Consider the following 23357-nt stretch of genomic DNA (forward strand, 5'->3'; position numbering starts at 1 on the left):
TTGTGAACGTGGGTGACATCCCCGCTGGCTGGTCACTACACGGGGGACGGAGACCCATCCTGCTTCATTCTGGGCTCAGGCTTGGGAGCACGTGGTCTTTTAAATCAAATTCCCCTGCAACACCAGGCAGGGTGTCGGCCTCAGGGATTCGTTATTTAGAGCTGTCACCTGTGGTAAGTCAACGTTGAGTCAGGAACACAGACACGCTGTCAATTAGAGACGCCGAACACTCTGAAAGGCTCCTTTAGCAGCCGGGGTGCGAGCAGCACCACCCGCTGGCGGGGCCTGCGGGGGCTGGGGGTGCGGACGGGACGGGGCGGCTCTCCCGCGGGCTTGTCACCCGTCAGCTGCTTCGGCAGTTGACATTTTCCTCAGAAATGGCGTGCTGCCTCGTTACAGAAAGGGGGGCAGGCGCCTGACACCTCCAAACTCATTTAAAGATGAAACAGAACTGTCAGAGACTATTCTCCGCTTGTCAGGTTACTTGGAACCCAAATGACAGCCACGCTCCGTCACGCACACGGAGCAGTCACCTGCGTGCCTGAGACACGATCGGGAGGTTTGCAGTCATTTCCACGAGTTTCCCGGCCTCCTTCCGTTTCCCCCTCTCAAAACAGTTTCGCTCTTCGGGTGCACTTTCCTGGGGTGCTGTCTGCACCCTGGAGGGGGCCCCTGTTACACATGTTGCTTTTCCAACACGTTCTTCTGACTCACTAACGAGCCTGCAAACCGGGGATGCTTTGAGGATATATCGAGAACGGCTTGTGAATATCTGAATCTCTCAGGCTGATGGATGCAGAGATGTTGGAGCCAAAACAAACCTCAACAGCCCTCTTCCTCCACACGTGAGGGGAAAGGAAGTTCTGGGAAGGTCAGAAGCCCCCTCGGTGGCTCAGAGGACTTGGCCACGTGTACCTGGTCTCCCTTTGACGTGTCCAATCACCACCTCACACAAAGGACTGTTTTGTAAAACTTCTATATTTTCTCTTAGGAAAACAAGTTCTGATTGCATGTCTGGGGGAAAAAAATCTGTTCTTTGGTGATGGGTCATTATGAAAAGTCGAGATAGATGACGTAAAATGTTTGGTTTGAAAGCTGGCTTTGAAAGGAGCACAAGAAAGTGGGAAGTTTTTCTGACTTTACGCTTACGTGACCCATTCTCACAATGTAGAAAGAATTTCACAGAGTCAAGCATATTGTTCTGGAATATTACGCAAAAAAAACTTCATGTTATACAAAGTCAAACATGTTGTTTGTTGAAAAGTTAAAATACGGAATATAGAGATGAAAATAGAAGCTCTCGATGCTGCTACGGCTGCTTTTGTTTTGGCTCATTTCCTACCCGTATGACATATACTCGCTATTTGTAACACACAGGCATCTACCTGTACTCATGGAGACACTCACGCTTTTATTAACAACAACGTCTCGATTGTTCTGTAACACCATCTCATATCCTGCCTAACCTGTGTAACCTTGGATCAGCAGCACTTTCTCAAGGACACTGAATCGGATTATAAACAAATGTGAATGCACGCGTACCCACGAGGCTAAAATCACTGAGATGAGTGTTTGCACAGGAGTGAAGAGGTCGAGGCTGAGATCAACGGACGGGCGGAACAAGGAAAGCAGGGTGGATACACAGGTTCCCGTGGCTCCGGTTCCCCGCTGCCTGCCCTTCTTCCTTGGGGGCAGGAGGAAGGACACGATGGGAAGAAGGAGCAGTCACCACCTGGGAGGGCGGGGAGCAAGGTCAGGTGCTGAGCGCCTGCTGCTGAGGTTAACGGGATGTGCGGATGAGGGGAGATGGCAGGGGACCGCTGGGATACTCGGCCAGAGGGTGGCCTAGCAAGGTGCCTGCTTCGACCTGCCGTGTCTTCAGCCACAGGGAGCTGCCCGCCCTGTGTCTGAGAGAGTGCACCTCTCTGCTTTGAGGATGAAAGTGTGGGTTTTAGCAAATGGCCATGTCATGCAGCAGCTGACATTTCTAAAAATAGCAGCTTTACTGGAAAACATACACCACTCAATCCCTCCAGCTACAGCGTGCAGCTCAGTGGTTTCCAGAATGTTCGGAGCTGTGCAGCCATCACCACAGTCAGTCATAACACATTTTCATCACCCCTAAAAGAAACCCACGGCCAGTCAGTCATCCTTGTCTCCCTAACCTCCCAGCCCCCAGCAACGATTCAGCTACTTTCCCCCCTGTGGGTTCGCCTCTGCGGGATTTTCATCTGAATAGAATCCTGCAACACGAGCAACGCTGTGACTGACTTCTTTTCACCCAGAACCTTGTTTTCAAGGTTCATCCGGGCCAACGATGCATCGGTATTTCATTTCTTTGGATTGCTAAATAATACTCCACTGTATGGACATACCGTACTTTATTTATCCACCAGTGGATGGATATTGGGCATTTGTCCACTTTTTGTCTACTGTGAATTGACCGATGCTGCTATGAACATTCATGTACAAGTTTTTGTGTAGACATATGTTTTCATTTCTGTTGGTTATATACAAAGGATTGGAATAGTTGAGTCATATGCTAACTCTGTTAACTTTTGTGGAAGTGCCAGAGAAGCTGTTCATTTTCTAGACATTCTGATGATCTGGAGTTAAAAAAAGTCTAATCTGACTTTCTACTTCTATGAAACTGCTGTTTGGTGATGAGATTATTTTAAGTGAGGGATAGAAAGTCAAAAGATGCTTTATTTTCTATACATCTTTTATTAACAATGAATGATTCTTTAAAATTATATTATTATGGAGATCTTGGCCAAGTTCAACTGACAAACAATTTTAGAAATGTTATTACTGCTACAATAAAAAATGTTCACTATAAGTAGCATGGCTTAAATTATGTGGCTGAATTAAAACTCCAGGGTCTAAAATAAACTTGAATGCCTACATCAGAGACCCCAAAACTTCTGTGCACAAAAGAGCTACTGGGGCAGTTTGTTAGAAAAGTCAAACTCGAGGCTCTGCCCCTAAGAGATTATGATTTAGTGGGTCAGGAGTGGGGACTAGGAATTACTTTTAACAACATTCCTCAAATACGCACAGACGATTCTGATGCAGGCTCTAGTCTGGCCAAAGTGTACAGTTTCCATATTTTCTTCATGGGCTGTGCTGACAATGTCACCCTGATTCCTGTTTCCTATAAAATATTTTTTAATATATTAAGTCTCACCCACCTTCTAAATCCTTCTTGAATGAAGACTTTCGAAAAACTCTTTTCTTCCTTTCTACCTAAGACATTATATATATATATATATATATAATTTGATCTATGCATTTCCTATCTTATCTTATTGGTTATATGTTGTTCAAAAATATATCTTATTTACCAGCTAGACAGGAAGTGCCCTGAAGGTGAACCAGTGAACCACTGAAGTCGCTCAGCCGTGTCCAACTCTTTGTGACCCCAAAGACTGTAGCTCACCAGGCTCCTCCATCCATGGGATTTCCCAGGCAAGAATACTGGAGTGGGTTGCATTTCCTTCTCCAGGGGATCTCCCCGACCCAGAGATCAAACCCAGTTCTCCCGCATTACAGGCAGACACATTACTGCCTGAGCCGCCAGGGAAGCCCCGCCCTGAAGGTAGAGAATGATATTATTTTGTACTGCCTCCTGCACGCAGGCGCTGAGGACACTGTGATATAAGACCTAAAAATTCAAGAAAGACCTGCTTTGACGTCTGTGGGTTTCGTAGGCCCCAAAGTCCTAAGCACAACTTCTCCTGCCTTTGTCTGATGTGCCCCCCACCCTACTGGAAAGCTTCCCAGGTGGCGTTAGTGATAAAGAACCCGCCTGCCAGTGAAGGAAACGTAAGCAACATGGGTTCGGTCCCCGGGTCGGGAAGATCCCTGGAGGAGGGCATGGCAACCCCCTCCAACGTTCTTGCCTGGAGAGTCCCAGGGACAGAGGAGCCTGGCGGGCTGCGGTCCACGGGGTCACACAGAGCTGGGAACGGACCACAGGAAAAGGCTCCCGGCCCTGGGATTCCCCATGAGCCGGACTGATGTGCCCCATCTGGTCTTCAGCCTAACGGGTTCACTGCCCTGCCAGCCCACAGAACTGTTCTAACAACCCCCCACATTCTCCCTGGAACCAGGGGTCACCCTGTTCTCTTGTTATTTGTTACACAGCCTGCCCCTCCCAGCCCCTGCGGCCTGCTCCACACCTGCCGGGAGCCCCGTGAGGTCGCGCGTGGCGGGCGCCCTCCTGCCCCGTGAAGAGCACGGTGAGTGAGGTCGCACGTGGCGGGCGTCCTCCTGCCCCGTGAAGAGCACGGGTGAGTACAGACCCCGTCACCTCACCTGTCCAGACCAGGTGCTGTGTGCTCAGCCTTCTCTCACCGTTCAGGACCCGGGATCCCTCCCTCACCCCAGGAGGAGATCAGAGCAGATGGAGTTGGTGCTCCGTTCTGCATGTTGTTGCCTACATGACCATGCCCTTGGAACAGAGGTTTCAAATAACAGCTTATTTTGACCTGTGTTATGTGCACACTCTTGGCTGGGAGGTGGGGTGGGAGGAGTTCAGAGGGAGGGAATCAGGTGGACTGAATTTCTAAAACCCAGTCCGGGGGATGAAAGAGAAATAAAACAGTCGTGAGTCACATTTTGTTTAAAACTGAGCAATCCAGCCTGATGGACAGATTCAGGCTGCTTTGTCGCCCAATACAGCCGAAGCAACCTGCTTCTGCTCTCCTCCTCAGGGCTCCTTCCCACAAACGGCACGTCACAGCCAAGCATATGTGGAGGGTGGTATTTACACAGTGTGGTTTTCCCTCCGAAGACTGTGCACGTTTTTTAAGGAGACGTTAAATACTCAGGGACATGTTTGTATTGTGTATTATCAATCAGAGAGTAATGTGTCAACATACAGGAGTCAAGCAACACTAAAAGGGGGGCTATACTCCCTCATAACAAGCAGAGGGTCAACCACAGTGAGGCGCGTCTTGCCCTCTGCAACCCCTCACCTTTCAAGGTGGCCTTCTTAAGAACCTTCATTGCGTAGAGCTGTCCAGCATCTGACCCCTTGACCTTCCTCACCAAGAACACCTAAGGAAGAGAACACAGGACATCTGCAGCTGTTAAAGACGGCAGACTCATTTTCCTTATTTGATCTGACAAGGGGGCACACTAGGGAGTGTGGGAAATCCCAATAAAATAAATATGCTATAGGAAAAACTTAAATGTAACATCTCCTCCAACATCTAAAAAAGTTTCATCTAATTTAGTACAACCCTATGAGGACTCAAGCTATGTGTTCATCTTAACAATTATATTTGTTTTGGGCACCATTCTCTTTCTGTGAAACACTACATCAGAGGTAATTGCTGCTGTTGTTCAGTTGTTAAGTTGTGTCCGACTTTTTGCAGTCCCATGGACTGCAGCAGGCCAGGCCTCCCTGTCCATCACCAGCTCCTGGAGCCTGCTCAAACTCATGTCCATTGAGTCGGTGATGCCATCCAACCATCTCATCCTCTGTCATCCCCTTCTCCTCCTGCCCTCGATCTTTCCCAGCATCAGGGTCTTTTCCAATGAGTCAGCTCTTTGCATCAGGTGGCAAAGTACTGGAGCTTCAGCTTCAGCATCAGTCCTTTCAGTGAATATTCAGGGTTGATCTTTAGGATTGACTGGTTTCATCACCGTGCTATCCAAGGGACTCTCAAGAGTCTTCTCCAGCACAGTTTGACAGCAATCAGTTCTTTGGCACTCAGTCTTCTTCAAGGTCCAACTCTCACATCTGTACACAACTCCTGGAAAAACCACAGCTTTGACTACATGAAACTTTGTCAGCAAAGTGAGGTCTCTGCTTTTTAATGCACTGTATGGCTTTGTCAGAGCTTCCCTTCCAAGGAGCGAGCGTTTTTAAATTTCATGGCTGCAGTCATCTGCAGTGATTTTGGAGCCCAAGCAAACAAAATATGTCACTGTTTTCATTATTTCCCCATCTATTTGCCATGAAATGATGGGACCGGATGCCACGATCTTAATTTCCTGAATGTTGAGTTTTAAGCTAGCTTTTTCACTCTCTTCTTTCACCCTCATCAAGAGGCTCTTTAGTTCCTCTTCACTTTCTGCCATTAGAGTTGGTTTCATCTGCATATCTGAGGTTGTTGATATTTCTCCCAGCAATCTTGATTCCAGCTTGTGATTCATCCAGTCTGGCATTTCCTATGATGTACTCTGTATGGAGGTTACATAAGCAGGGTGACAGTATACAGCCTTGATGTACTCCTTTGCCAGTTTTGAACTAGAATAGCACCTTCCTTTGTAAAAACAGAACACTTGTTCAGAAAAGCAAACTCTCTTCAGAAGTTTTCAGGGAGATAGATCACTTGGTTTATTGTAAATATGCCCTGTAAATATCCATAGTGAAGCTACCCTGAGAGTCCCTGCCAGACAACACAGGCCAGACTCTGACCCTCCAGAAGCTAGGTTCTCTAGCTTTCCTCATCCATGTTTTAGCTTTGAGTAGCTGAAGTTTACAGACAGAGCTGGTTCTAAATGGCTTTTATATATATTCTCATGTGGACACTTAACAACATTTTCTGGAACACATTTTGACATGTTTTGTGAGGGAAAACCAAGAAGAAAAGACAACTGTTTGAGAGGCTAAGCTTAAGAGTCACATTCATAATTGTTGAATGAGGTTAGTGAAAAACCAACCAACCAACCTAGGGTATCCAGTAGGAAAGAAAAGTACATTCTGTGCAGACAGAAACAACAGTGTCCAATTTTTCTAACAGTAGTTCCCAACAGATGAAAAAGCTGCGGGAATGACTGACACCCACACAGAGGGCATGTGTCCAGGAGGCAGGGGTGCTGCCCACGTGTCCCTGACGGGGGCCCTCACCAGCCTTCTGAGACGCATGGGGTTCTGGCTCCAGGAGTCACGCCCAAGTGTGGGGCTGTAGGAGGGGCTGCATCCTCACCCCCAACCCGAGACGGACTCAGGACACGGGGACGAAGGTGGGGGAGCAGGGGCCTGACGGCCGCGCAGACCAGTCTGCCCCGCCCACGGGAGAGACGGCCCCGCCCCCGGGAGACGTGACCCCGCCCACGGGAGACACCCCAGCCCCTGGGAGGCGCGGCCCCGCCCTTGGGAGACAAACGGCCCCGCCCATGGGAGACTCGGCCCCGCCCACGTGAGACACACCCCGCCCCCGGGAGATGAGGCATGTCAGGAGGTCGGCGTCTGGCAGAGCACCGGGATGCCCTCCTCGCATCAGCTCCTGGGGTCATCGCCTGCCGTTGGGAGCATCAGCTGCCTCCGGACCCGGAACTCCCCACCCTGCCCCTTTGTGACCACTGTCACCCAGAGCCCAGGGGGCACTCAGGCCAACAGGAACACCCCTTGCCCTCTGCCCAGCAGAAAGGAGGGCAGAGGCGGGCAGGACAGTGTCGCTCCCCGGGACAGACGCTGCCCCTGGGGCTGGGATTCTAGCAAATCTCGGGCAACGAGAAGCAGGCACGCTACGCTCCCGGGTTCTGGACGACAGCGTCCCTGGGAATCTTTACCATGGGAGGCCTGGGCCGTGCCTCTGTGCACGTGTGCATCACACGAGTGTTTGCTTGGCTGCGGGGACCTGGGCCTCTCTGGGCGCCGGGCCTCCTGTCCCAGCCCAGAGAGCTCTGTCTGGGAGCTGGTGAGGAGCCTCCCGACAGGCGGTCAGAGCTGTGGCAGGAGTGCCCAGGGGGCCGAGCGGAGAAACCAGAGCATTCCCGTGGGCCGTGTGGAGAAACCAGAGCATTCCCACTCCCAGGCAAGAATACTGGAGTGGGTTGCCACTTCCTTCTCCAGAGGAGTAGAGAATACCGTCTACTTAAGTCCATGCTGAACCACATTCACACGGCAGCTGACCACTACGATTCAGTTTGTGTGTGAGTCATCTCTGACTCTCTGTGACCCCGAAGACTGCAGCTCGAAAGGCTCCTCTGTCCATGGGATTCTCCAGGCAAGAGTCCTGCAGTGGGTTGCCATTTCCTTCTCCGGGGGATCTTCCTGACCCAGGGATCCTACCCAGGCCTTCCGCATTGTGGGCAGATTCTTTACAGTCTGAGCCATAGATTCAATTTACAAGATGTCAAAGCTTGCAGAGACCTAGTCACATAAACCTTTGTTTATTGCATTTCAGGTTTTAAAAGTGAGATGATGGATGGTAATGGCTATTTATTTTTCTGGGCTCCAAAATCACTGCAGATGGTGATTGCAGTCATGAAATTAAAAGATGCTTACTCCTTGGAAGAAAAGGTATGACCAACATAGATAGCATATTGAAAAGCAGAGACATTACTTTGCCAACAAAGGTCCATCTAGTCAAGGCTATGGTTTTTCCTGTGGTCATGTATGGATGTGAGAGTTGGACTGTGAAGAAGGCTGAGCCCCGAAGGATTGATGCTTTTGAACTGTGATGTTGGAGAAGACTCTTGAGAGTCCCTTGGACTGCAAGGAGATCCAACCAGTCCATTCTGAAGGAGATCAGCCCTGGGATTTCTTTGGAGGGAATGATGCCGAAGCTGAAACTCCAGTACTTTGGCCACCTCATGCGAAGAGTTGACTCATTGGAAAAGACTCTGATGCTGGGAGGGATTGGGGGCAGGAGGAGAAGGGGAAAACAGAGGATGAGATGGCTGGATAGCATCACTGACTCGATGGAAGTGAGTCTGAGTGAACTCCGGGAGTTGGTGATGGACAGGGAGGCCTGGTGTGCTGCGATTCATGGGGTCACAAAGAGTCAGACACCACTGAAAGACTAAACTGAATGGCTATTTATAGGGCTTCCCTAGTGGCTCATATGGTAAAGAATCTGCCTGCAAAGCAAGAGATCTGGGTTGGATCCCTGGGTTGGGAAGATCCTCTGGAGAAGGAAATGGCAACCCATTCCAGTATTCTTGCTTGGGGAATCCCATGGACAGAGGAACCCGGAGGGCTGCAATCCAGGAGGCTGCAAAGAGTTGGACACAATTTAGTGACTAAATCACAAACACAAAAATGGCTGTTCATAATTATCTATTTTTAAGAAGACTTCAAAAGACAAGGAAAAAACCTTATTCTCCCAATATTTGTCAGGCTCCTGCCACACACCAGGTCCTAGAAGAAATGTAGCAGGAACGGTCCTATGGCCAGCAGAGTAGCTACCAGGAGACAAACCTCGAGAGAAACAGCAAAAGACAGTAACAATCGACTTAAAAGGTGGAAGTAACAGTGAAGACGTGGGCTCTGTCCGCTCAGGGAGAGCTCTTTTGTCCGTGGCATCCTGGACCTCTCGCCTCTTCCCTCCTTCCTGATTCAGGAACACATTCTGACGCAGGAAAACAAGTTCCCAAACGACCCGTCAATCTCAGCAAAGATGGAAGCGGCATCTCTAGCACTTTATCCAGGTGACTCTTCACGACCTTCCTCCTTTTATTTTTAGAACCCCTCTCCAGCAGCTCAGCCGCGACTCTGCAAAGCCCTTCCTCGAGCCACATGGAGACACAGCCACCTCCCACTGAGGCAGACGCACAGCCACTGGCTGAGCTGGGGAATCTGTAGCGGATGAAGGTTAAGCATCTGTAGGAGATGCCACTCACAGAAGGCAATGGCACCCCACTCCAGTACTCTTGCCTGGAAAATCCCATGGACGGAGGAGCTTGGTAGGCTACAGTCCATGGGTTCGCTAAGAGTCAGACACGACTGCGGGGCTTCACTTTCACTTTTCACTTTCATGCATTGGAGAAGGAAATGGCAACCCACTCCAGTGTTCTTGCCTGGAGAATCCCAGGGATGGTAGGGCCTGATGGGCTGCCGTCTATGGGGTCGCACAGAGTCGGACACGACTGAAGTGACTTAGCAGCAGCAGAAGCAGGAGATGCCACTGCCTCTTTTATTTCTCTCCATTTACTTGCTTTACTTTTAATCCATTTATCTCTTTATTTATTAATATCAGAAGATATTAATCTTCTACGCTTTACTTGTTTATGTTTCGTATAATCATGGCTTTTTTTCATACTGTTCACGGGTTCTCACGGCAAGAACACTAGAGTGGTTTGCCATTCCCTCCTCCAGGGGACCACGCTTTGTCGGAACTCTCCACTATGACTCCTCTGTCTCCAGTGGTCCTCCATAGCATAGCTAATAGCTTCACTGAGTTACGCAAGCCCCTCTGCCGTGACAAGGCTGTGAAGGAGAACAACACGGCTGCATATTGCCACCCTGCTGATTTAACTTATGCACAGAGCACATCATGCGAAATACTGGGCTGGATGAAGCACAAGCTGGAATCAAGACTGCTGGGAGAAATACCAATGACCTCAGATATACAGATGATGTCAACTCTAATGGCAGAAAGCCAAGAGGAACTAAAGAGCCTCTCAAGGGTGAAAGAGGAGAGTGAAAAAGCTGGCTTGAAACTCAGCATTCAAAAAAGTAAGATCATGGCATCTGGTCCCATCACATCATGGCAAATAGATGGGGAAACAATGGAAACAGCAACAGACTTTATTTACTTGGGCTCCAGAATCACTGTGGACAGTGACTGCAGCCATGAAATTCAAAGACGCTTGCTCCTTGGTAGGAAAGCTCTGACAAATCCAGACAGATTTGCGTGTTAAAAAGCAGAGACATCACTTTGCTGACAAAGGTCCGTATAGTCAAGGCTGTGGTTTCTCCAGTGGTCATGTATGGATGTGAGACCTGAACCATAGAGAAGACTAAGCACCAAATAACTGATTGCTTTCAAACCGTGGTGCTGGAGAAGACTCTTGAGAATCCCTTTCACTGCAAAGAGATCAAACCAATCAATACTAAAGGAAATAACCCTGAATATTCACTGGAAGGACTGATGCTAAAGATGGAGCTCTCATACTTTGGCCACCTGATACAAAGAACTGACTCACTGAAAAAGACCCTGTTGCTGGGGAAGATTGAAGGCAGGAGAAGGGAATGACAGAGGATGAGATGGTTGGATGGCATCACCGACTCAATGGACACGAGTCTGAACAAACTCTGGGAGACAGTGAAGGACAAGGAAGCCTGGAGGGCTGCAGTCCATGGGGTTGCCGAGTTGAACACAACTTAGTGGCTGAACAATAGCAACAACATAATCATAGCTGGGAAGGAAAAGAGTTCAGTGTTACGCACATTATCATTCCAAGGGGATTCTGCCTAATACCAGGATTTTACTTGTTTCCCAAAGAATGTTTTTAAAATAAAAATTTGCAGGAAATTGGAAAAGGTGTTTTTTCTGAGGAAGGCATTGTCAACGTAGCTTTTGTTTAGTCGAGTATTGAAAGGACGGGCTCAGATCCATTTTCCTTGACCTCAGAAAGCATCTTCCATCTCTTCTGCTTCTAGACACCTTGAGAATTGGCGGAGGGGTGCTCAGTGAAGTCAGGGTCACACAACAGCCCAGACAGTCAACCACCACCTGCCCAGCAGCCCTGGGCTTGCCTGCCAGGGCGTCCAGGTCTCCATCACCGAGGAGAGAGGATGGAGCTGATGCAGCTGACACTGCGCATCCTTGGGAAGCAAGTGGTGGGCGGCGTGTGTGGTGGGAGCGGCGGGCTCCGTGCCTGTCCATTTCCCTGTCACGGTTCTTTACCCCCCTGCCCCCTGGTGGCTCAGACCGTAAAGTCTGCCTGCAATTCAGGAGACCTGGGTTCGATCCCTGGGTCGGGAAGATCCCCTGGAGAAGGGAATGGCAACCCTCTCCAGTATCCTTGCCTGGAGAATCCCATGGATTCTCCTGCCAGAGGAGCCTGGCGGGCCACACACCATGGCGTTGCAAAGAGCTGGACGTGACTGAAGCAACTGACTCACACACACACTCTCACACACTCTCACACACACTCACACTCTCACACACACACACCCCTTTCCCAGCCTTTCTAATTAATGGGAAGACAAACCACAACCACACAAGCAGGTCTGCCTCCATATGTTGGTAACTTTTGACCCCGAGAGACTGAAATCTTCACATTCTTACTTCACTAAATGCCTAAAAACCATTTGAAATTGCCATTTTTGAAGGTTACCGCATTTTGAATACTGGTAATTTCATATGGTTCAAGCGAACATGTTTGTAGATATACTAGTATTAATAAAAATACATGTTGCTACCACATTGCCATGTGGAAAAGAAAAATAAAAATATTCTACCTTTTAAGAATGCCAAAAGGGAGATTTCACAAACAAGCAAATTTCCGTGGTCTGCAAGAGATTATCTAGAACAACATCAACATACTATTAATCCTACATGAAATCAACATGGGCCAGATTTCATCTTGGCACCAAGTCCTAGGAAAAAAGGGGAAATCTGATGAATATCCACATACCATACAGGAAGAAACAGTGACTTCAAAAAGCCAGGACCCTGTCCTGCTTAAACTCTGGGAAAGGCTGGCCTCCTGGTTTATCTCAGGGCCTCACGTTCTAGAAACCGTAAGTCTGTGTAATTTCTAACAGATACACCAAGGATGCAGAGAAATTAGCACGGCCCTGGAACAACTTTCCCAGTCTCGTGAGAGATCTGCTGATATCCTGCTGCATATGGATGTAGTCCTATGTGAACAGACAACTATTTCTTATTTCCTGAGAGGAATCAGTATTCGTTTTAATTTGAAGGTGAAAAAGAAAAGAAATGAACAATTCTTCTTCTTGGCTGCACTGGGCCTTTGGCACTTGGGTTTGCTCTAGTTGTGGGGCAGGGGCCTCTCCCGCTGCAGAGCACAGGCTTTAGAGTGAGGGCTCAGTCATTGAGACAGGCAGGCTTAGTTGCTCTGAGGCCTGTGGGACCTTAGTCCCCTGCGCAGAGATCGAGCCTGTGTCCCCTGCGTTGGAAGGTGGATTCTTAACCATTGGATCCCCAGGGATGTCCTGAAATGAACAATTCTAGTGCACAGATTCATCACAGCCAATTGCTAGATGGGAGTCATGTGCTATTTAATCCACAGAAGAATTATAGAAAGTAGTTCCTATTATGTCCATTTTACAGGTGGGGAAATCGAGGCTTGGAGAAGCAGAATAACCACACCGTTTACAAGGAGGGTGGGAGGGGACCCAGGCTGCAGGCCCTGTCCCCCTGCCGCCCTGGGTGACAGTTACGGGAGTGGGTCCCAGAGGGCACTGCCTTCTCCACTGCTTTCTTCCCTGTTCTTATTTTTCTTTCTTTTTGAAAAATACCTGTGGAGTGCGTACTTCCCAAAGATGTATGGCTCAAGCTCAAGGACCCTCCGCAGCACGGAGATATACTAAAGGCTCGTGGAAGCTACAAGTGGGGAGGTGTGTGCAGCGTTCCCAAGCCCGGCTCCACTGTCTCGGGCTTCCGGCCACGCAGTGAGGCCACGGCCCCTGTTGCCATGGGGCCTGCCAAGTGGGCACTGCCTCACTCCATTAGTTTGGGCCCACACTTCCCCGGGCTCAGGGGGCACCTCTGCCATCTCTCCTTCGCCCTGACGTGGGGCACCAGCTGCAGCGGAATGAGGCCCATTTGGAGGGAAGCATGGACTCACTTACCTTCCCGTAGGAGCCTTGTCCCAAAACTTTCAACAGTTCAAACTGGGAAGGGTCGGCCTTCTCAAAGCCCGCTTTGACATGGTGACTGATGTCAATCTCCTTCACAATGCCCTCTTCCTGCAAGAGAAGAACGACAGAAATGCATATCAAGGGGCTCCTCTGGATTCGTCCTCCTCTCAAGTTACCACGAGTTGGGTAGGTTATGGATTTTCAGGACTGGAGTTACGAGCTGTGACATCACGGCGCTCTGCATAATTTGCTTGCTTATTTGTACCAATGATTCTGTTTGTGAGCCTTAAATTGTGTCTTTTCTGCATGGACTTGTGTTGTGTGGTCTTACCAATATCTCCATGAAATCCATCCTCCTTCTTAACAATTTGGGCAAAATTCTGGACAGGGAAGAAGGTGGGGACCACAGAACCAAACGACCCTCTGAGTGTGTGAGTGTCTACACTTCTGTGGCCTGAAGGGCTGTCCACAGGCAGAAGTAGTCTGTGAAATGGGGATTTCTTTTCTCCTTCTCCTTCTTATTACTCTGCTCCCCCTTATATTCTTGCCAGAGCTGATGGTTCATCTCCATCCCAGAGATTATATTTCAGAAGAAGCAGCCAGATAAGACTTTCTTCCAGTTCAGAAGCTTTCCCAGTAGGGAAAAAAGTCCTTGATCTTGAAGTTAAATCCCTGACAGGAATCACTCCCAATGCTCATCAGAGAGCTTCCTGTCCTGGAGATGCACTGCCCACCTGTCAGGGGCGAGGCTGCCCTGCCAGCACCAGCCGTGGGAGACGCGGAAGCTGGAAAGGAGGGGCTTTCCTGGACTGATTTCTGTGCTTCTCCGAGACACCCTTTCCAATCCATCCACCTTCTGATGCTTCATCCACTACTACGGTTTGGGCCTTGGCTACATTCTGAGAACTAGCAGGCCGGGCTGACTGCAAAGCGCATCTGAAACCGCCACAGTAATCGCACGCGTAGAGTGCTCAGGCACTGTCTTTCCGTACATTATTTCTTCCATTTCTTAAAAAACTATCAAGTGAGATGTTATCCTAAGGTTGCCCAGCTGGAAGTATGAGAGCCGGGTTTCTAGTCAAGAGTGACGTTAAAGCCTCGGGCAAATCAAATCGCAACAGTAGTAATCCACAGGACAGTGGTCCCTCTCAGAGATGGATGGAAAACTCAGTTTCTCAGAGTTGTAAACTTTGTGACGAGTATCTCCATGTACCCAACGCAGGACACCTAGAGAAAGCAGAGGAAGGTCGTCTGGGCTGCAAGACAATTGTTTCTCATTTCTTTTTATTCCAGTGGTTAAAGAAACCCTTCAGTCTTCACATCTTCAAGGATTCTTTTCCATTTTTGTAAAAATAATCATGTTTCTGTTTGTGAAAACAAGCAATGGATATACCCCAAATGGATTCTTTTGGGGTCAGTTCACAAAGCTTGTATGTGTGCAGTCAGAACACAAAGAATTTTAAGGTAACTACTCCTTGAATATGGAGAAGGAAATGGCTACCCACTCCAGTATTCTTGTCTGGAGAATCCCATGGACAGAGGAGCCTGGCGGGCTACAGTCCATGGGGTCACAAGAGTCAGACAGACTTAGCAACTAAACCACCAGCATTCCTTGAATATGTCAGAGAGAGAGGACCCTGAGGGCATGGTCCTCCCCCCATGAGTGGAGATGACCTCTGAGTCCCGCTGGAATCCCAGGACCCCTTTAGCTACAGAAAGGGGCACAGCTTCTTCTGTAGGGAAATTGCTTCATTTATGACAGGGAAAAAGTGGAAACTGTTAGTCACTCAGTCATGTCCAACTCTTTGCGACCCCATGGACTGGGTAGCCCCCAGGCGCCTCTGTCCATGGGATTCTCCAGGAAAGAATACTAGAGTGGGTAACCAATTCCTTCTCCAGGGGATCTTCCTGACCCAGGGACTGAACCCAGGTCTCCTGCATTGTAGGCAGACTCTTTACCAGCTGAGCCACCAGGGAGGAAAGAGGGAAAGGGGTGTCTCGGGTTGCAGGGCAGCACCTGTGTCTTCCCCAAGAAGACTGCACTCATCTGGGTGGTGCCTGCAGACCGATGCCCAGTGGGAAGACGAAGCTGAAGTTCAAGGCGCTCGCCAAGTCCTGATGACTGATGCTGCACAGATGCTATCTCCACCTCTACTGACTTATCGACCAAGAAAGAACCTGACGGTCACTGGTCACTGAAGGAAGAATAAAACACCCCCATTCTGTTAACAGGCTTCCCTGGTGGCTCAGCTGGTAAAGAATCCGCCTGCAATGAGGGAGACCTGGGTTCGATCCCTGGGTTGGGAAGATCCCCTAAAGAAGGGAAAGGCTACCCACTCCAGTCTTCTGGCCTGGAGAATTCTGTGGACTGTATAGTCCGTTGGGTCCCAAAGAGTCGGACACGACTGAGCGACTTTCACTGCACTTGACTTTTCCATTAACACACAGCACCTCCCGTCCGGCAGGCAGGACGGCACCGAGCCATCCAGTGTCCCCGGCCCCCCGAATGTGGCTCAGTCCTGCAGCCAAGCTAATGCCACTCCCACGGGTCAGCAGGGCTCACCGAGCGCCATCCTCTGTGACTTCGTTTTGGTGCCTGAGCACACCAGCGTTCACGCAGCTAAAGAGAAGGTCACCCTCAACACCGGGGGGGGGGGAGTGCCGGCTGGGGCGAGGCCAGGGCCTCGGGGAGACGCCCAGGAGGCAGGTGACCGCTGACCCCGTGGCCCTGCTCCCAGGCCCTTCCAAGTGCACATCACAAACGATTGTGCTGTGCTCCTCCAGGGTCTCCAGGTCATCCCTCTGAGTCCCGGCCTCCGCTCAGAGGAGCATGACGTCAGTCAGCCCCCTGGAGCCCCCTCAGCATACCTGGAGGATCCCCCCCAGGGCCCTGCTTCCCCCACCCCCCAGGAACCAGCAGCCCCAAGCACGCAGCTCTCCCCTGCCCAGCAAAGGCACCAGCCGGCCAGAATTCACCTTCCTGCGTCGTCACCGCCCTGACACTGCAGCTGAAGGCTTAGAAGCAAATCTCTCTGTAACATTTCATTTTGTGGGGATTCTCGCGTTCAAAGTCCTTAGAGCAAATGCACTCAAAGCACACAGCTAACTTCCTCCTCGGGAATGGCCTTAAAACCTCAGGCCTCTCCCTGATAGTACTGTGATGTTTCAATTAACACCAGGGAGGTCTTGAACAGCAAAAATCTCAACCATCCATTGAAAAAGGAACCAAGAGTCCCACATTTTAGATTTTAGCCACTCATAGTAACACTTTGACCTGAACTTGCTTGAGATATTTTGTTTTCCTCTTTCCCAAGAACTTAAAGGACAAAAAAAAAAAAAAAGAGTCAAGGTCTGGAGACCTGTGCTGAGTGCTGTGTGTACAGGAAACACCCAGACGGGAGCTGGGAAACATGTCTGGGCTTGTCTGCTTCTAACCATGTCCAGACCGGACAGGCGTATTTTCTAAACCATTTTGTGATTACTGCCTTAAAGGGCACCCAGATTTAACATATTATTTATGCCTCATTTAGAAATAAACATCTTTTCCCTCTTATCAGGAAGGTCACTTTTTCTAGAATTCTATGTGGATTTTAACGCCGTTCCCTTAAGGACATAAAGTCTGGTCCTGAATGCTCTACAGATAGCACTAACATTTGGTTTCTAGCATAACTCCTATGAAGCGTATTTTTTTTACAAATAACCTGAGAAATTTGGGGGAGAGCCTGGTATCATGGGCAGGTGTGTGCTCTGCCAGAAAGGACTTCAAAACTGATCCAATGGGAGAGAGAAAAACCAGAGTATGAGTTGTTGAAACAACATCAGTATGTGACCAAGTAACTTTGACCGTGGATTCTAGAATCCCCGTCAAGCTGGGCTTGAATTCTGACCGATGGAAGACATTCCCCCATGGGTGTCAGACAGACAGACAGAGAAGGGGCCTGGCCTCAGGCCAGAGGGGACCGGTGAGGTGTCCTCTGAGCCCCGCCCCGCACCAAAGTCACCTTGGCAGGTAATTTCCTCCCTTCTGAATCATCCGCTTTCCACGTCATTAAAGAGAGGCGATTTATGGGAAGTAAATGCAGATGAAAAGTGGTGGAATAGTCATGACGAAAACATAGAAAAGAAAAACTGGGCAAGTGTGAGCTGGGTCTCCACCAAAGCGGGCGGGGCCATTCTAGAAATCACTGATTCCTGCGCAGGATATTAATTCCCAGAAAGGGCCAAGAGTAAATTATTAAACAGGTGGCTTATGAAAATGCAGAAAAGAAGAAGGAAATTAGCTAACTCTGACTTGCTCCCAGCAAGTCCTGCCAGGCCAGCCCACCCCACCCCTGTGGCTGATAACAGAGCAGGCGTGTGGGGAGGGGGCCGGGGAACCACGGCCTGGCTCTCAGGGGCCCACTGAGAGCTTGGGTCCGCAGAGGCTGACACCCCCGGGGATCCCCATGGGGCACCGTGGTCCTTCCCCCAGACCCCAAACCAGGCGTGCTCACCCAGGCGTGACACCCTGCTGCAGACACTGTCAGTGTAGCCACGGTGCCCCAGTATCAGACCTGCCAGGGAAGCTGTTACAAATGCAGATTCCAGGTGCCAGGCCGGGGCTTCAGGACCTGTAATCTCTGAGAAGGTTGAAGGTCAGGGCTCCCCGGGGGAAATCCTGCTCAAGTCTGCCCTCCCCTACCTACCTACCGCTGGCTCCCAGCCGCACGCAAACAGGCTGTCCTGTCTGCATCCTTCTCAGCAAAACACAGACTTTGTTTCGCCCTTCCCCGGACACCTGCCCCACCCAACATGGCTCACAGATTGCTCATCAACGCTCTCCGTGGGGCTGAACCCAGTGGTCAGGCTTCAGTGTCTGCAGGGCCGGGCACCAGCCATCACCCCAGCTTCCTCACTTGGATTCGGGGACATCAGGCCCCCTGGGTCCCCCGACACCTCTCCCACCCTCCCGAGGGCTCTTCCTTTATCTGTCTCCGAACATCTCCCCCAACTTGGTCCCAGCCTTTTCTCCCATGTCGTCACCTCCTTGGGACTTCATCCCATCTGGGGGTTCCGTGTCACCATCTAAATGCTGACGCTCAGGACTGGATCTCCCCCCGGGACCGGCACAGGCGGCTTCCTGGGCGTGCCTGAGGAGACCTTAGGGGCTGCTCGCGCTCCTCCCTGGGGTCTTAGCCTGATGTGGGGGGTGAGAGGAGGCCCCCTGAACTGTGAGCTGCTCTGACACATGGAACGGGCCCTGAGCATCTGCTCTGCCTCCCAGATCATCAGTGCATTTAACTGTTTTTAAAAAGATCTTTCATCCAGACTTTCATTTTCAGGAAGAGGACTCCCCACACCCAGCCCAACATACTGCTAGGAAGGAAGTTCAGAAACGCTTTGAAAGCAGACAGGAGTCAGTGTGTCGCTTGTCTGCTTCCTCCAGGGAGGGCGGATGGAGGACCCTTGAAGAGTCCCTCTAGGGGGCACGTGAGTGTGTGCTCAGTCGATTGGTTTTGTCCGACTCTTTGTGAACCCATAGGCTGTAGCCTGCCAGGCTCCTCTGTCATGGGGTTCTCCAGGCAAGAATACTGGAGTGGGTTGCCATGCCCTCCTCCACGGGATCTTCCCAACCCAGGGATCGAACCCACACCTCCTGCATCTCCTGCATTGGCAGTCGGATTCTTTACTGCTAGGGCCACCTGGGAAGCTCTCTGGGGAGCATAACCCTCCCCCCAAAACAGCCAGAACTAACGACACAGACTGCTCACGACAAAGCCCGCAGGAGGCGGTGGCTGTGCACACATCGTAACACAAGGAGGGAAGGACTGGGCGTGAGCTCCAGACTCCCAGCCAGAAGGAACCCGCTCCTTTCAGCTTCCCAGGTAACCAGGGGCCAAGCCTCGAGCCTCGAGTGCATCTGACCTCCCAGGGCGCCCGGGTGGGAGGTGGACTCCAGGCAGCCTGCCTCCTGCCCGACCCGCCCAAGGAGGCTCCTGAGACGAACGGCTGATGCATCGCAGAGTCTCCTCTGCCCTTTACGTCGCCCTTTTCACGTCTCCGCCCCCGTGTCTGCGCCCGCTGGTGTGAGCAAGTGTGAGATGAAATTACAGGACCAGCTGCACTGGGAAAATACTTCTACAGAAAGCCTCCACTTCGCTTCCACAGGCTAAATATAAGCTGTGCCATTTAGGATGGCCACACTTCTCCAGCAAGAGTGGGACTCCATGGCTTTCCGGGCACTCGCGGGCCTCCAGACACAGCGAGGACACCCGCCTGAAGAAGAGCACACCCCCCTGAAGTCACAGGAGCGAGGGGACAAGAAGGGAGACCAGAGGTGGGAGTCAGGGGCCCTGAGATGCAGGGAGAAGGCCCGCCTGGTGTCCGAGGTGTGCTTCCCATGGGGCGCTGCTCACAGACCCGCCTGGCCGATGCCCGCCGGCCGCCCGAACTCCCCAAGGGACAGGTCACACGGTCCACACAGGGCTCTCTTTTCTCATCCACCCTGGAATGGCATTTTTCCTTTTTTTGACCCAAGAAAGGGACCCAGCACCCAAGGCAGTCACAGGACTAAGTCACACCCCGGGGCCAGCAGCCAGATGTGGCCGGCAGCTGAGGGCCACCTCCACCTTCAGAAGGCAACCATGAGCTGCCCCGGAAGCCCCTCAGGGTCTGCACGGGGCCACACTGGGGCTCCTGCATCAGAGCAGCGCAAGGGAAGAGGTCGGAGGAGAGGGGAGGAGAAGCGGCTGAGATGCGTCTCCCGTCCATTTCCTTCCTTTGCCCTCCCACCCAGGCCTCTGCACTCCGCTCCCCCCATCCAAACTTCTATTAATTTTGCTTATTAAGGTAAGATGGGTGTTTCCTTCTGTTTTAAAATGAAAGTGCCTCCCGCCCATGGCTTCTGTCTTTCTTCACCCCCACTGCCTGCCACCCCCTCAAATTATCTTCCCTTCCTTCCTTCTGGAAGCCTTTCAGTCTGCTGGTGTTTTTATAAATCACAGCCTATGCAGATCGCGCCCTGGAAGCTTCTATTATAAATGGTGCCAGGCAGATGGAGCAGCGTCCCTGCAGGGGCCTCCCTGTGGACGGCGGAGCACGCAGGCGTCCCACCAACACGTAGGCTGCAGGCTCCCCGGCTCTGACAACTCGACGTCCCTCGGGTGGGTTCACTCTAGTCAGTCCCATCAACCCTCAAGCCCCCTGAGCGGCAATGTTCTGTGGAACATTGCCTGCGAGGTGACAATGGTCTGAGGCCCCAGTGTCTGGATGCCGTGTTTCAAGTGCAGGTTCTATTGGGGCCTGTTGACAAGCTTCATCTCATCTTGAAAGTTACCTTTAAGGAGATGCTTTGCAAAGAGTCGTTTCTCACATGGATGAGAAATTTGTTACTACTGACTTGGGTTTGTCAAGATGCCCTGAGGAATCTAGAAAGAGCCCCAAACCGTGGGTGGACAGGGTGCCAACACGTCCTGCAGAGAGACGTCTGCAGCAGTGGACAGCTGGGCAGTGTCCACCCCGGGGCGGCTGCAGGTGTGAGGACGGGGCTGCTCAGTCTTTATTCTTTAGCACGACTTAAAAGACAGCGCCGAGTGCGGAGGGGGATATGGTGACAGCAGGAGTCATGTGTGCTGTGCGCCAAACACAGGCCCAGCACCGTCTCCCTCCTGTCCTCAGACTCAGAGCGCCGTCACGACAGTGCATAGCCCCTCCCCTTCAGTAAGAAAAAAACAATCTGAACACGGAAAGCTGTTTGTCACAATGATTTTCTTTATAAGAGTGAAAAAATGAGAAACACTGTGAATGTCCAAAAAAGCGCGGAAGAGTTAAGTGATGACGACATCCGCCAGATGGCATTTTACAAAGGCATTGAAAGTGGTTATGCCATTTACAGTTGCTCCCAGAGGAATGAGACTGTAGGTGAAAACTACCGAAACACATACGGTGTCTGCGTGCTGAAAACTACAGATGTGCCCGAACGCAACCAAGGAAGAGCTAAACTCCCAGAATAATGAAATATGTAGGTGAAAACTTCCAAAACCCATACGGTGTCTGTGTGCTGAAAACTACAGATGTGCCCGAACGCAACCAAAGAAGAGCTAAACGCATGGGAGACACTCATGTTCACAGACCGGAAAACACAGCAGATGGAGCGTAATTCTCCCAATATTGGTCTGCAGGACAATGCAGTTCCCATCAAAAGCTGAGCAGGGCTCCCTATACACAGACAACATCATTCTAAAATTTACATGGAAATGCAAATGACCCCAAGTCACGAAAACCCATTTTCAAAATAAATAATAAAGTGGGAGGAGTCACTACTGTTAAGGCTTACAACGCAGCTCCAGTTAGGGACTGAGGGAACGACAGACGCCCAGACTAACGGAACAGAACCGAAAGCCCTGGAGTGAACCTGTTCAGACACACCCAGTGGGTTCTTGAGAGGTGTCAAGGAGAGACTCAGCAGAAGGAGAACATTTTCAACCAACGGTGTTGGAGCACTGGACCTCTGAGGCAAAAAAAGGGCCTCAAATCCCCTGTTTTATACAATGAACTGAAAATGGATCACAGACTTAAATGCAAAACATAAAACTATAAAATTTTTAGGAAAGAAGCTTCAGGACCCAGGTCTAGAGTAAAAATTCTTAGACATGATCTCCAAAGCTTGATTCAAAGGAGGAAAAATTCTTACACTGAACTTAAAACTTTTGCTCTGCAAAGACGCTGCCAAGAAGATGAAAAGACAAGCTGCACGTCAGGAGAAAACATCTACAAACCGCTGAGGCAACCCTGTGTCGTATCTATAACAGATAAAGGGTTCTCAAAACGCAACAGCAAAATAAAACAAAGAATCCAATCAGAAAGTGGGCAAAAGAGAGAAACGGTCATTTCACCTAAGAAGACCTACAGACGGCAAACCAGCACGTGAAAACACATTCAACATTGGTAGCCGCGAGAGAAAGGCCAAACCTCGGCAAGGCATCACTGCACACCTGCCAATGGTTAACACAGAAAAAATACAGTGATAACATCAAATGCTGGCGAGCACGCAGAGGAAGTGGGTCTCCCCTGCATTGCTGGCGGGGATGGAAAATGGCCCAGCCGCTGGAAAACAACCAGGTGGCATCCTACGAAATGAGACGTGAACTTACCCTACAGCCCAGCAGCCGCATCCTCGCAGCTTCATCCCAGAGAAACGAAGACGAGGTCCGCACAGAAACCTGAGCATATTTCACAGCAGCATTCCTCCCAAACAGGAAACAACCCAGACGTCCTCCAACGTAAATGCTTCAGCAAACTGGGATTCATCATCCGGTGGCAATAAAAAGACAAACCACTGATACACCACACGACAGGAGTGAGCCCCACAGAAGGACACTCAGTACAAAAGCCAGTCCCGAAAGACCACACTGATGCTGAAAATAAAAACTCCGATGTTAAGGCAAGCCAAGAAAAATGTAAACATAAAGCATTTTCTCTGCCCATTTGGGCCTCCTCCCTCCCCTCGAGTCTGCACTGTGCGTCTGCCTTTTGCATTAACCAGACCTCCCCAACGGCCGAAATGCTGGCTCAGCCACAGAGACCAAGGGGTCTCCTGCGTCAGACAGAGCAGGCCTTGCTCAGTCCTGTAAGGGGTCACCCCCACTAGCCTGCTATGTGCAGATGTTTTTGATGGACTTTATGTCCAATGCCAACACATCACTTCCGTTAAAGATGGTGATTGGTGCAGAGCCAAAGGGTCAGACGACCTGCGAGACGCTGGACCCCACCTAACGGAAGTCCTTAGTGTAACCACTCGCTTGTATGCTGTGTGTGCTAAGCTGCTTCAGTGGTGTCTGACTCTGCGACTCCATGGACTGTAGCC

The 23357-nt window shown here is 50.5% G+C and overlaps 1 protein-coding gene across 8 annotated transcripts in view; it reads right to left on the reverse strand.

The window, feature by feature from the left end:
- The window catches only part of RPS6KA2 (ribosomal protein S6 kinase A2), a 334507-nt gene that overhangs the window by 77402 nt on the left and 233748 nt on the right, over positions 1–23357 (reverse strand). For 5 of the 8 annotated variants that reach the window (XM_061428531.1, XM_061428534.1, XM_061428535.1 and 2 more), the window contains 2 exons: positions 13505–13621; positions 4980–5061 (listed from right to left, as the gene is read on the reverse strand). In XM_061428531.1, the coding sequence (XP_061284515.1) occupies positions 4980–5061; positions 13505–13621 (199 nt within the window). Of the gene's footprint in view, positions 1–4979; positions 5062–13504; positions 13622–16489; positions 16764–22644; positions 22850–23357 lie in introns of those variants that run through there. The other 3 variants (XM_061428537.1, XM_061428538.1, XM_061428539.1) reach the window with 3 other exon arrangements.

Source organism: Bos javanicus, chromosome 9 (assembly GCF_032452875.1).
Source record: "Bos javanicus breed banteng chromosome 9, ARS-OSU_banteng_1.0, whole genome shotgun sequence".
Classification (NCBI taxonomy): Eukaryota; Metazoa; Chordata; class Mammalia; order Artiodactyla; family Bovidae; genus Bos; species Bos javanicus.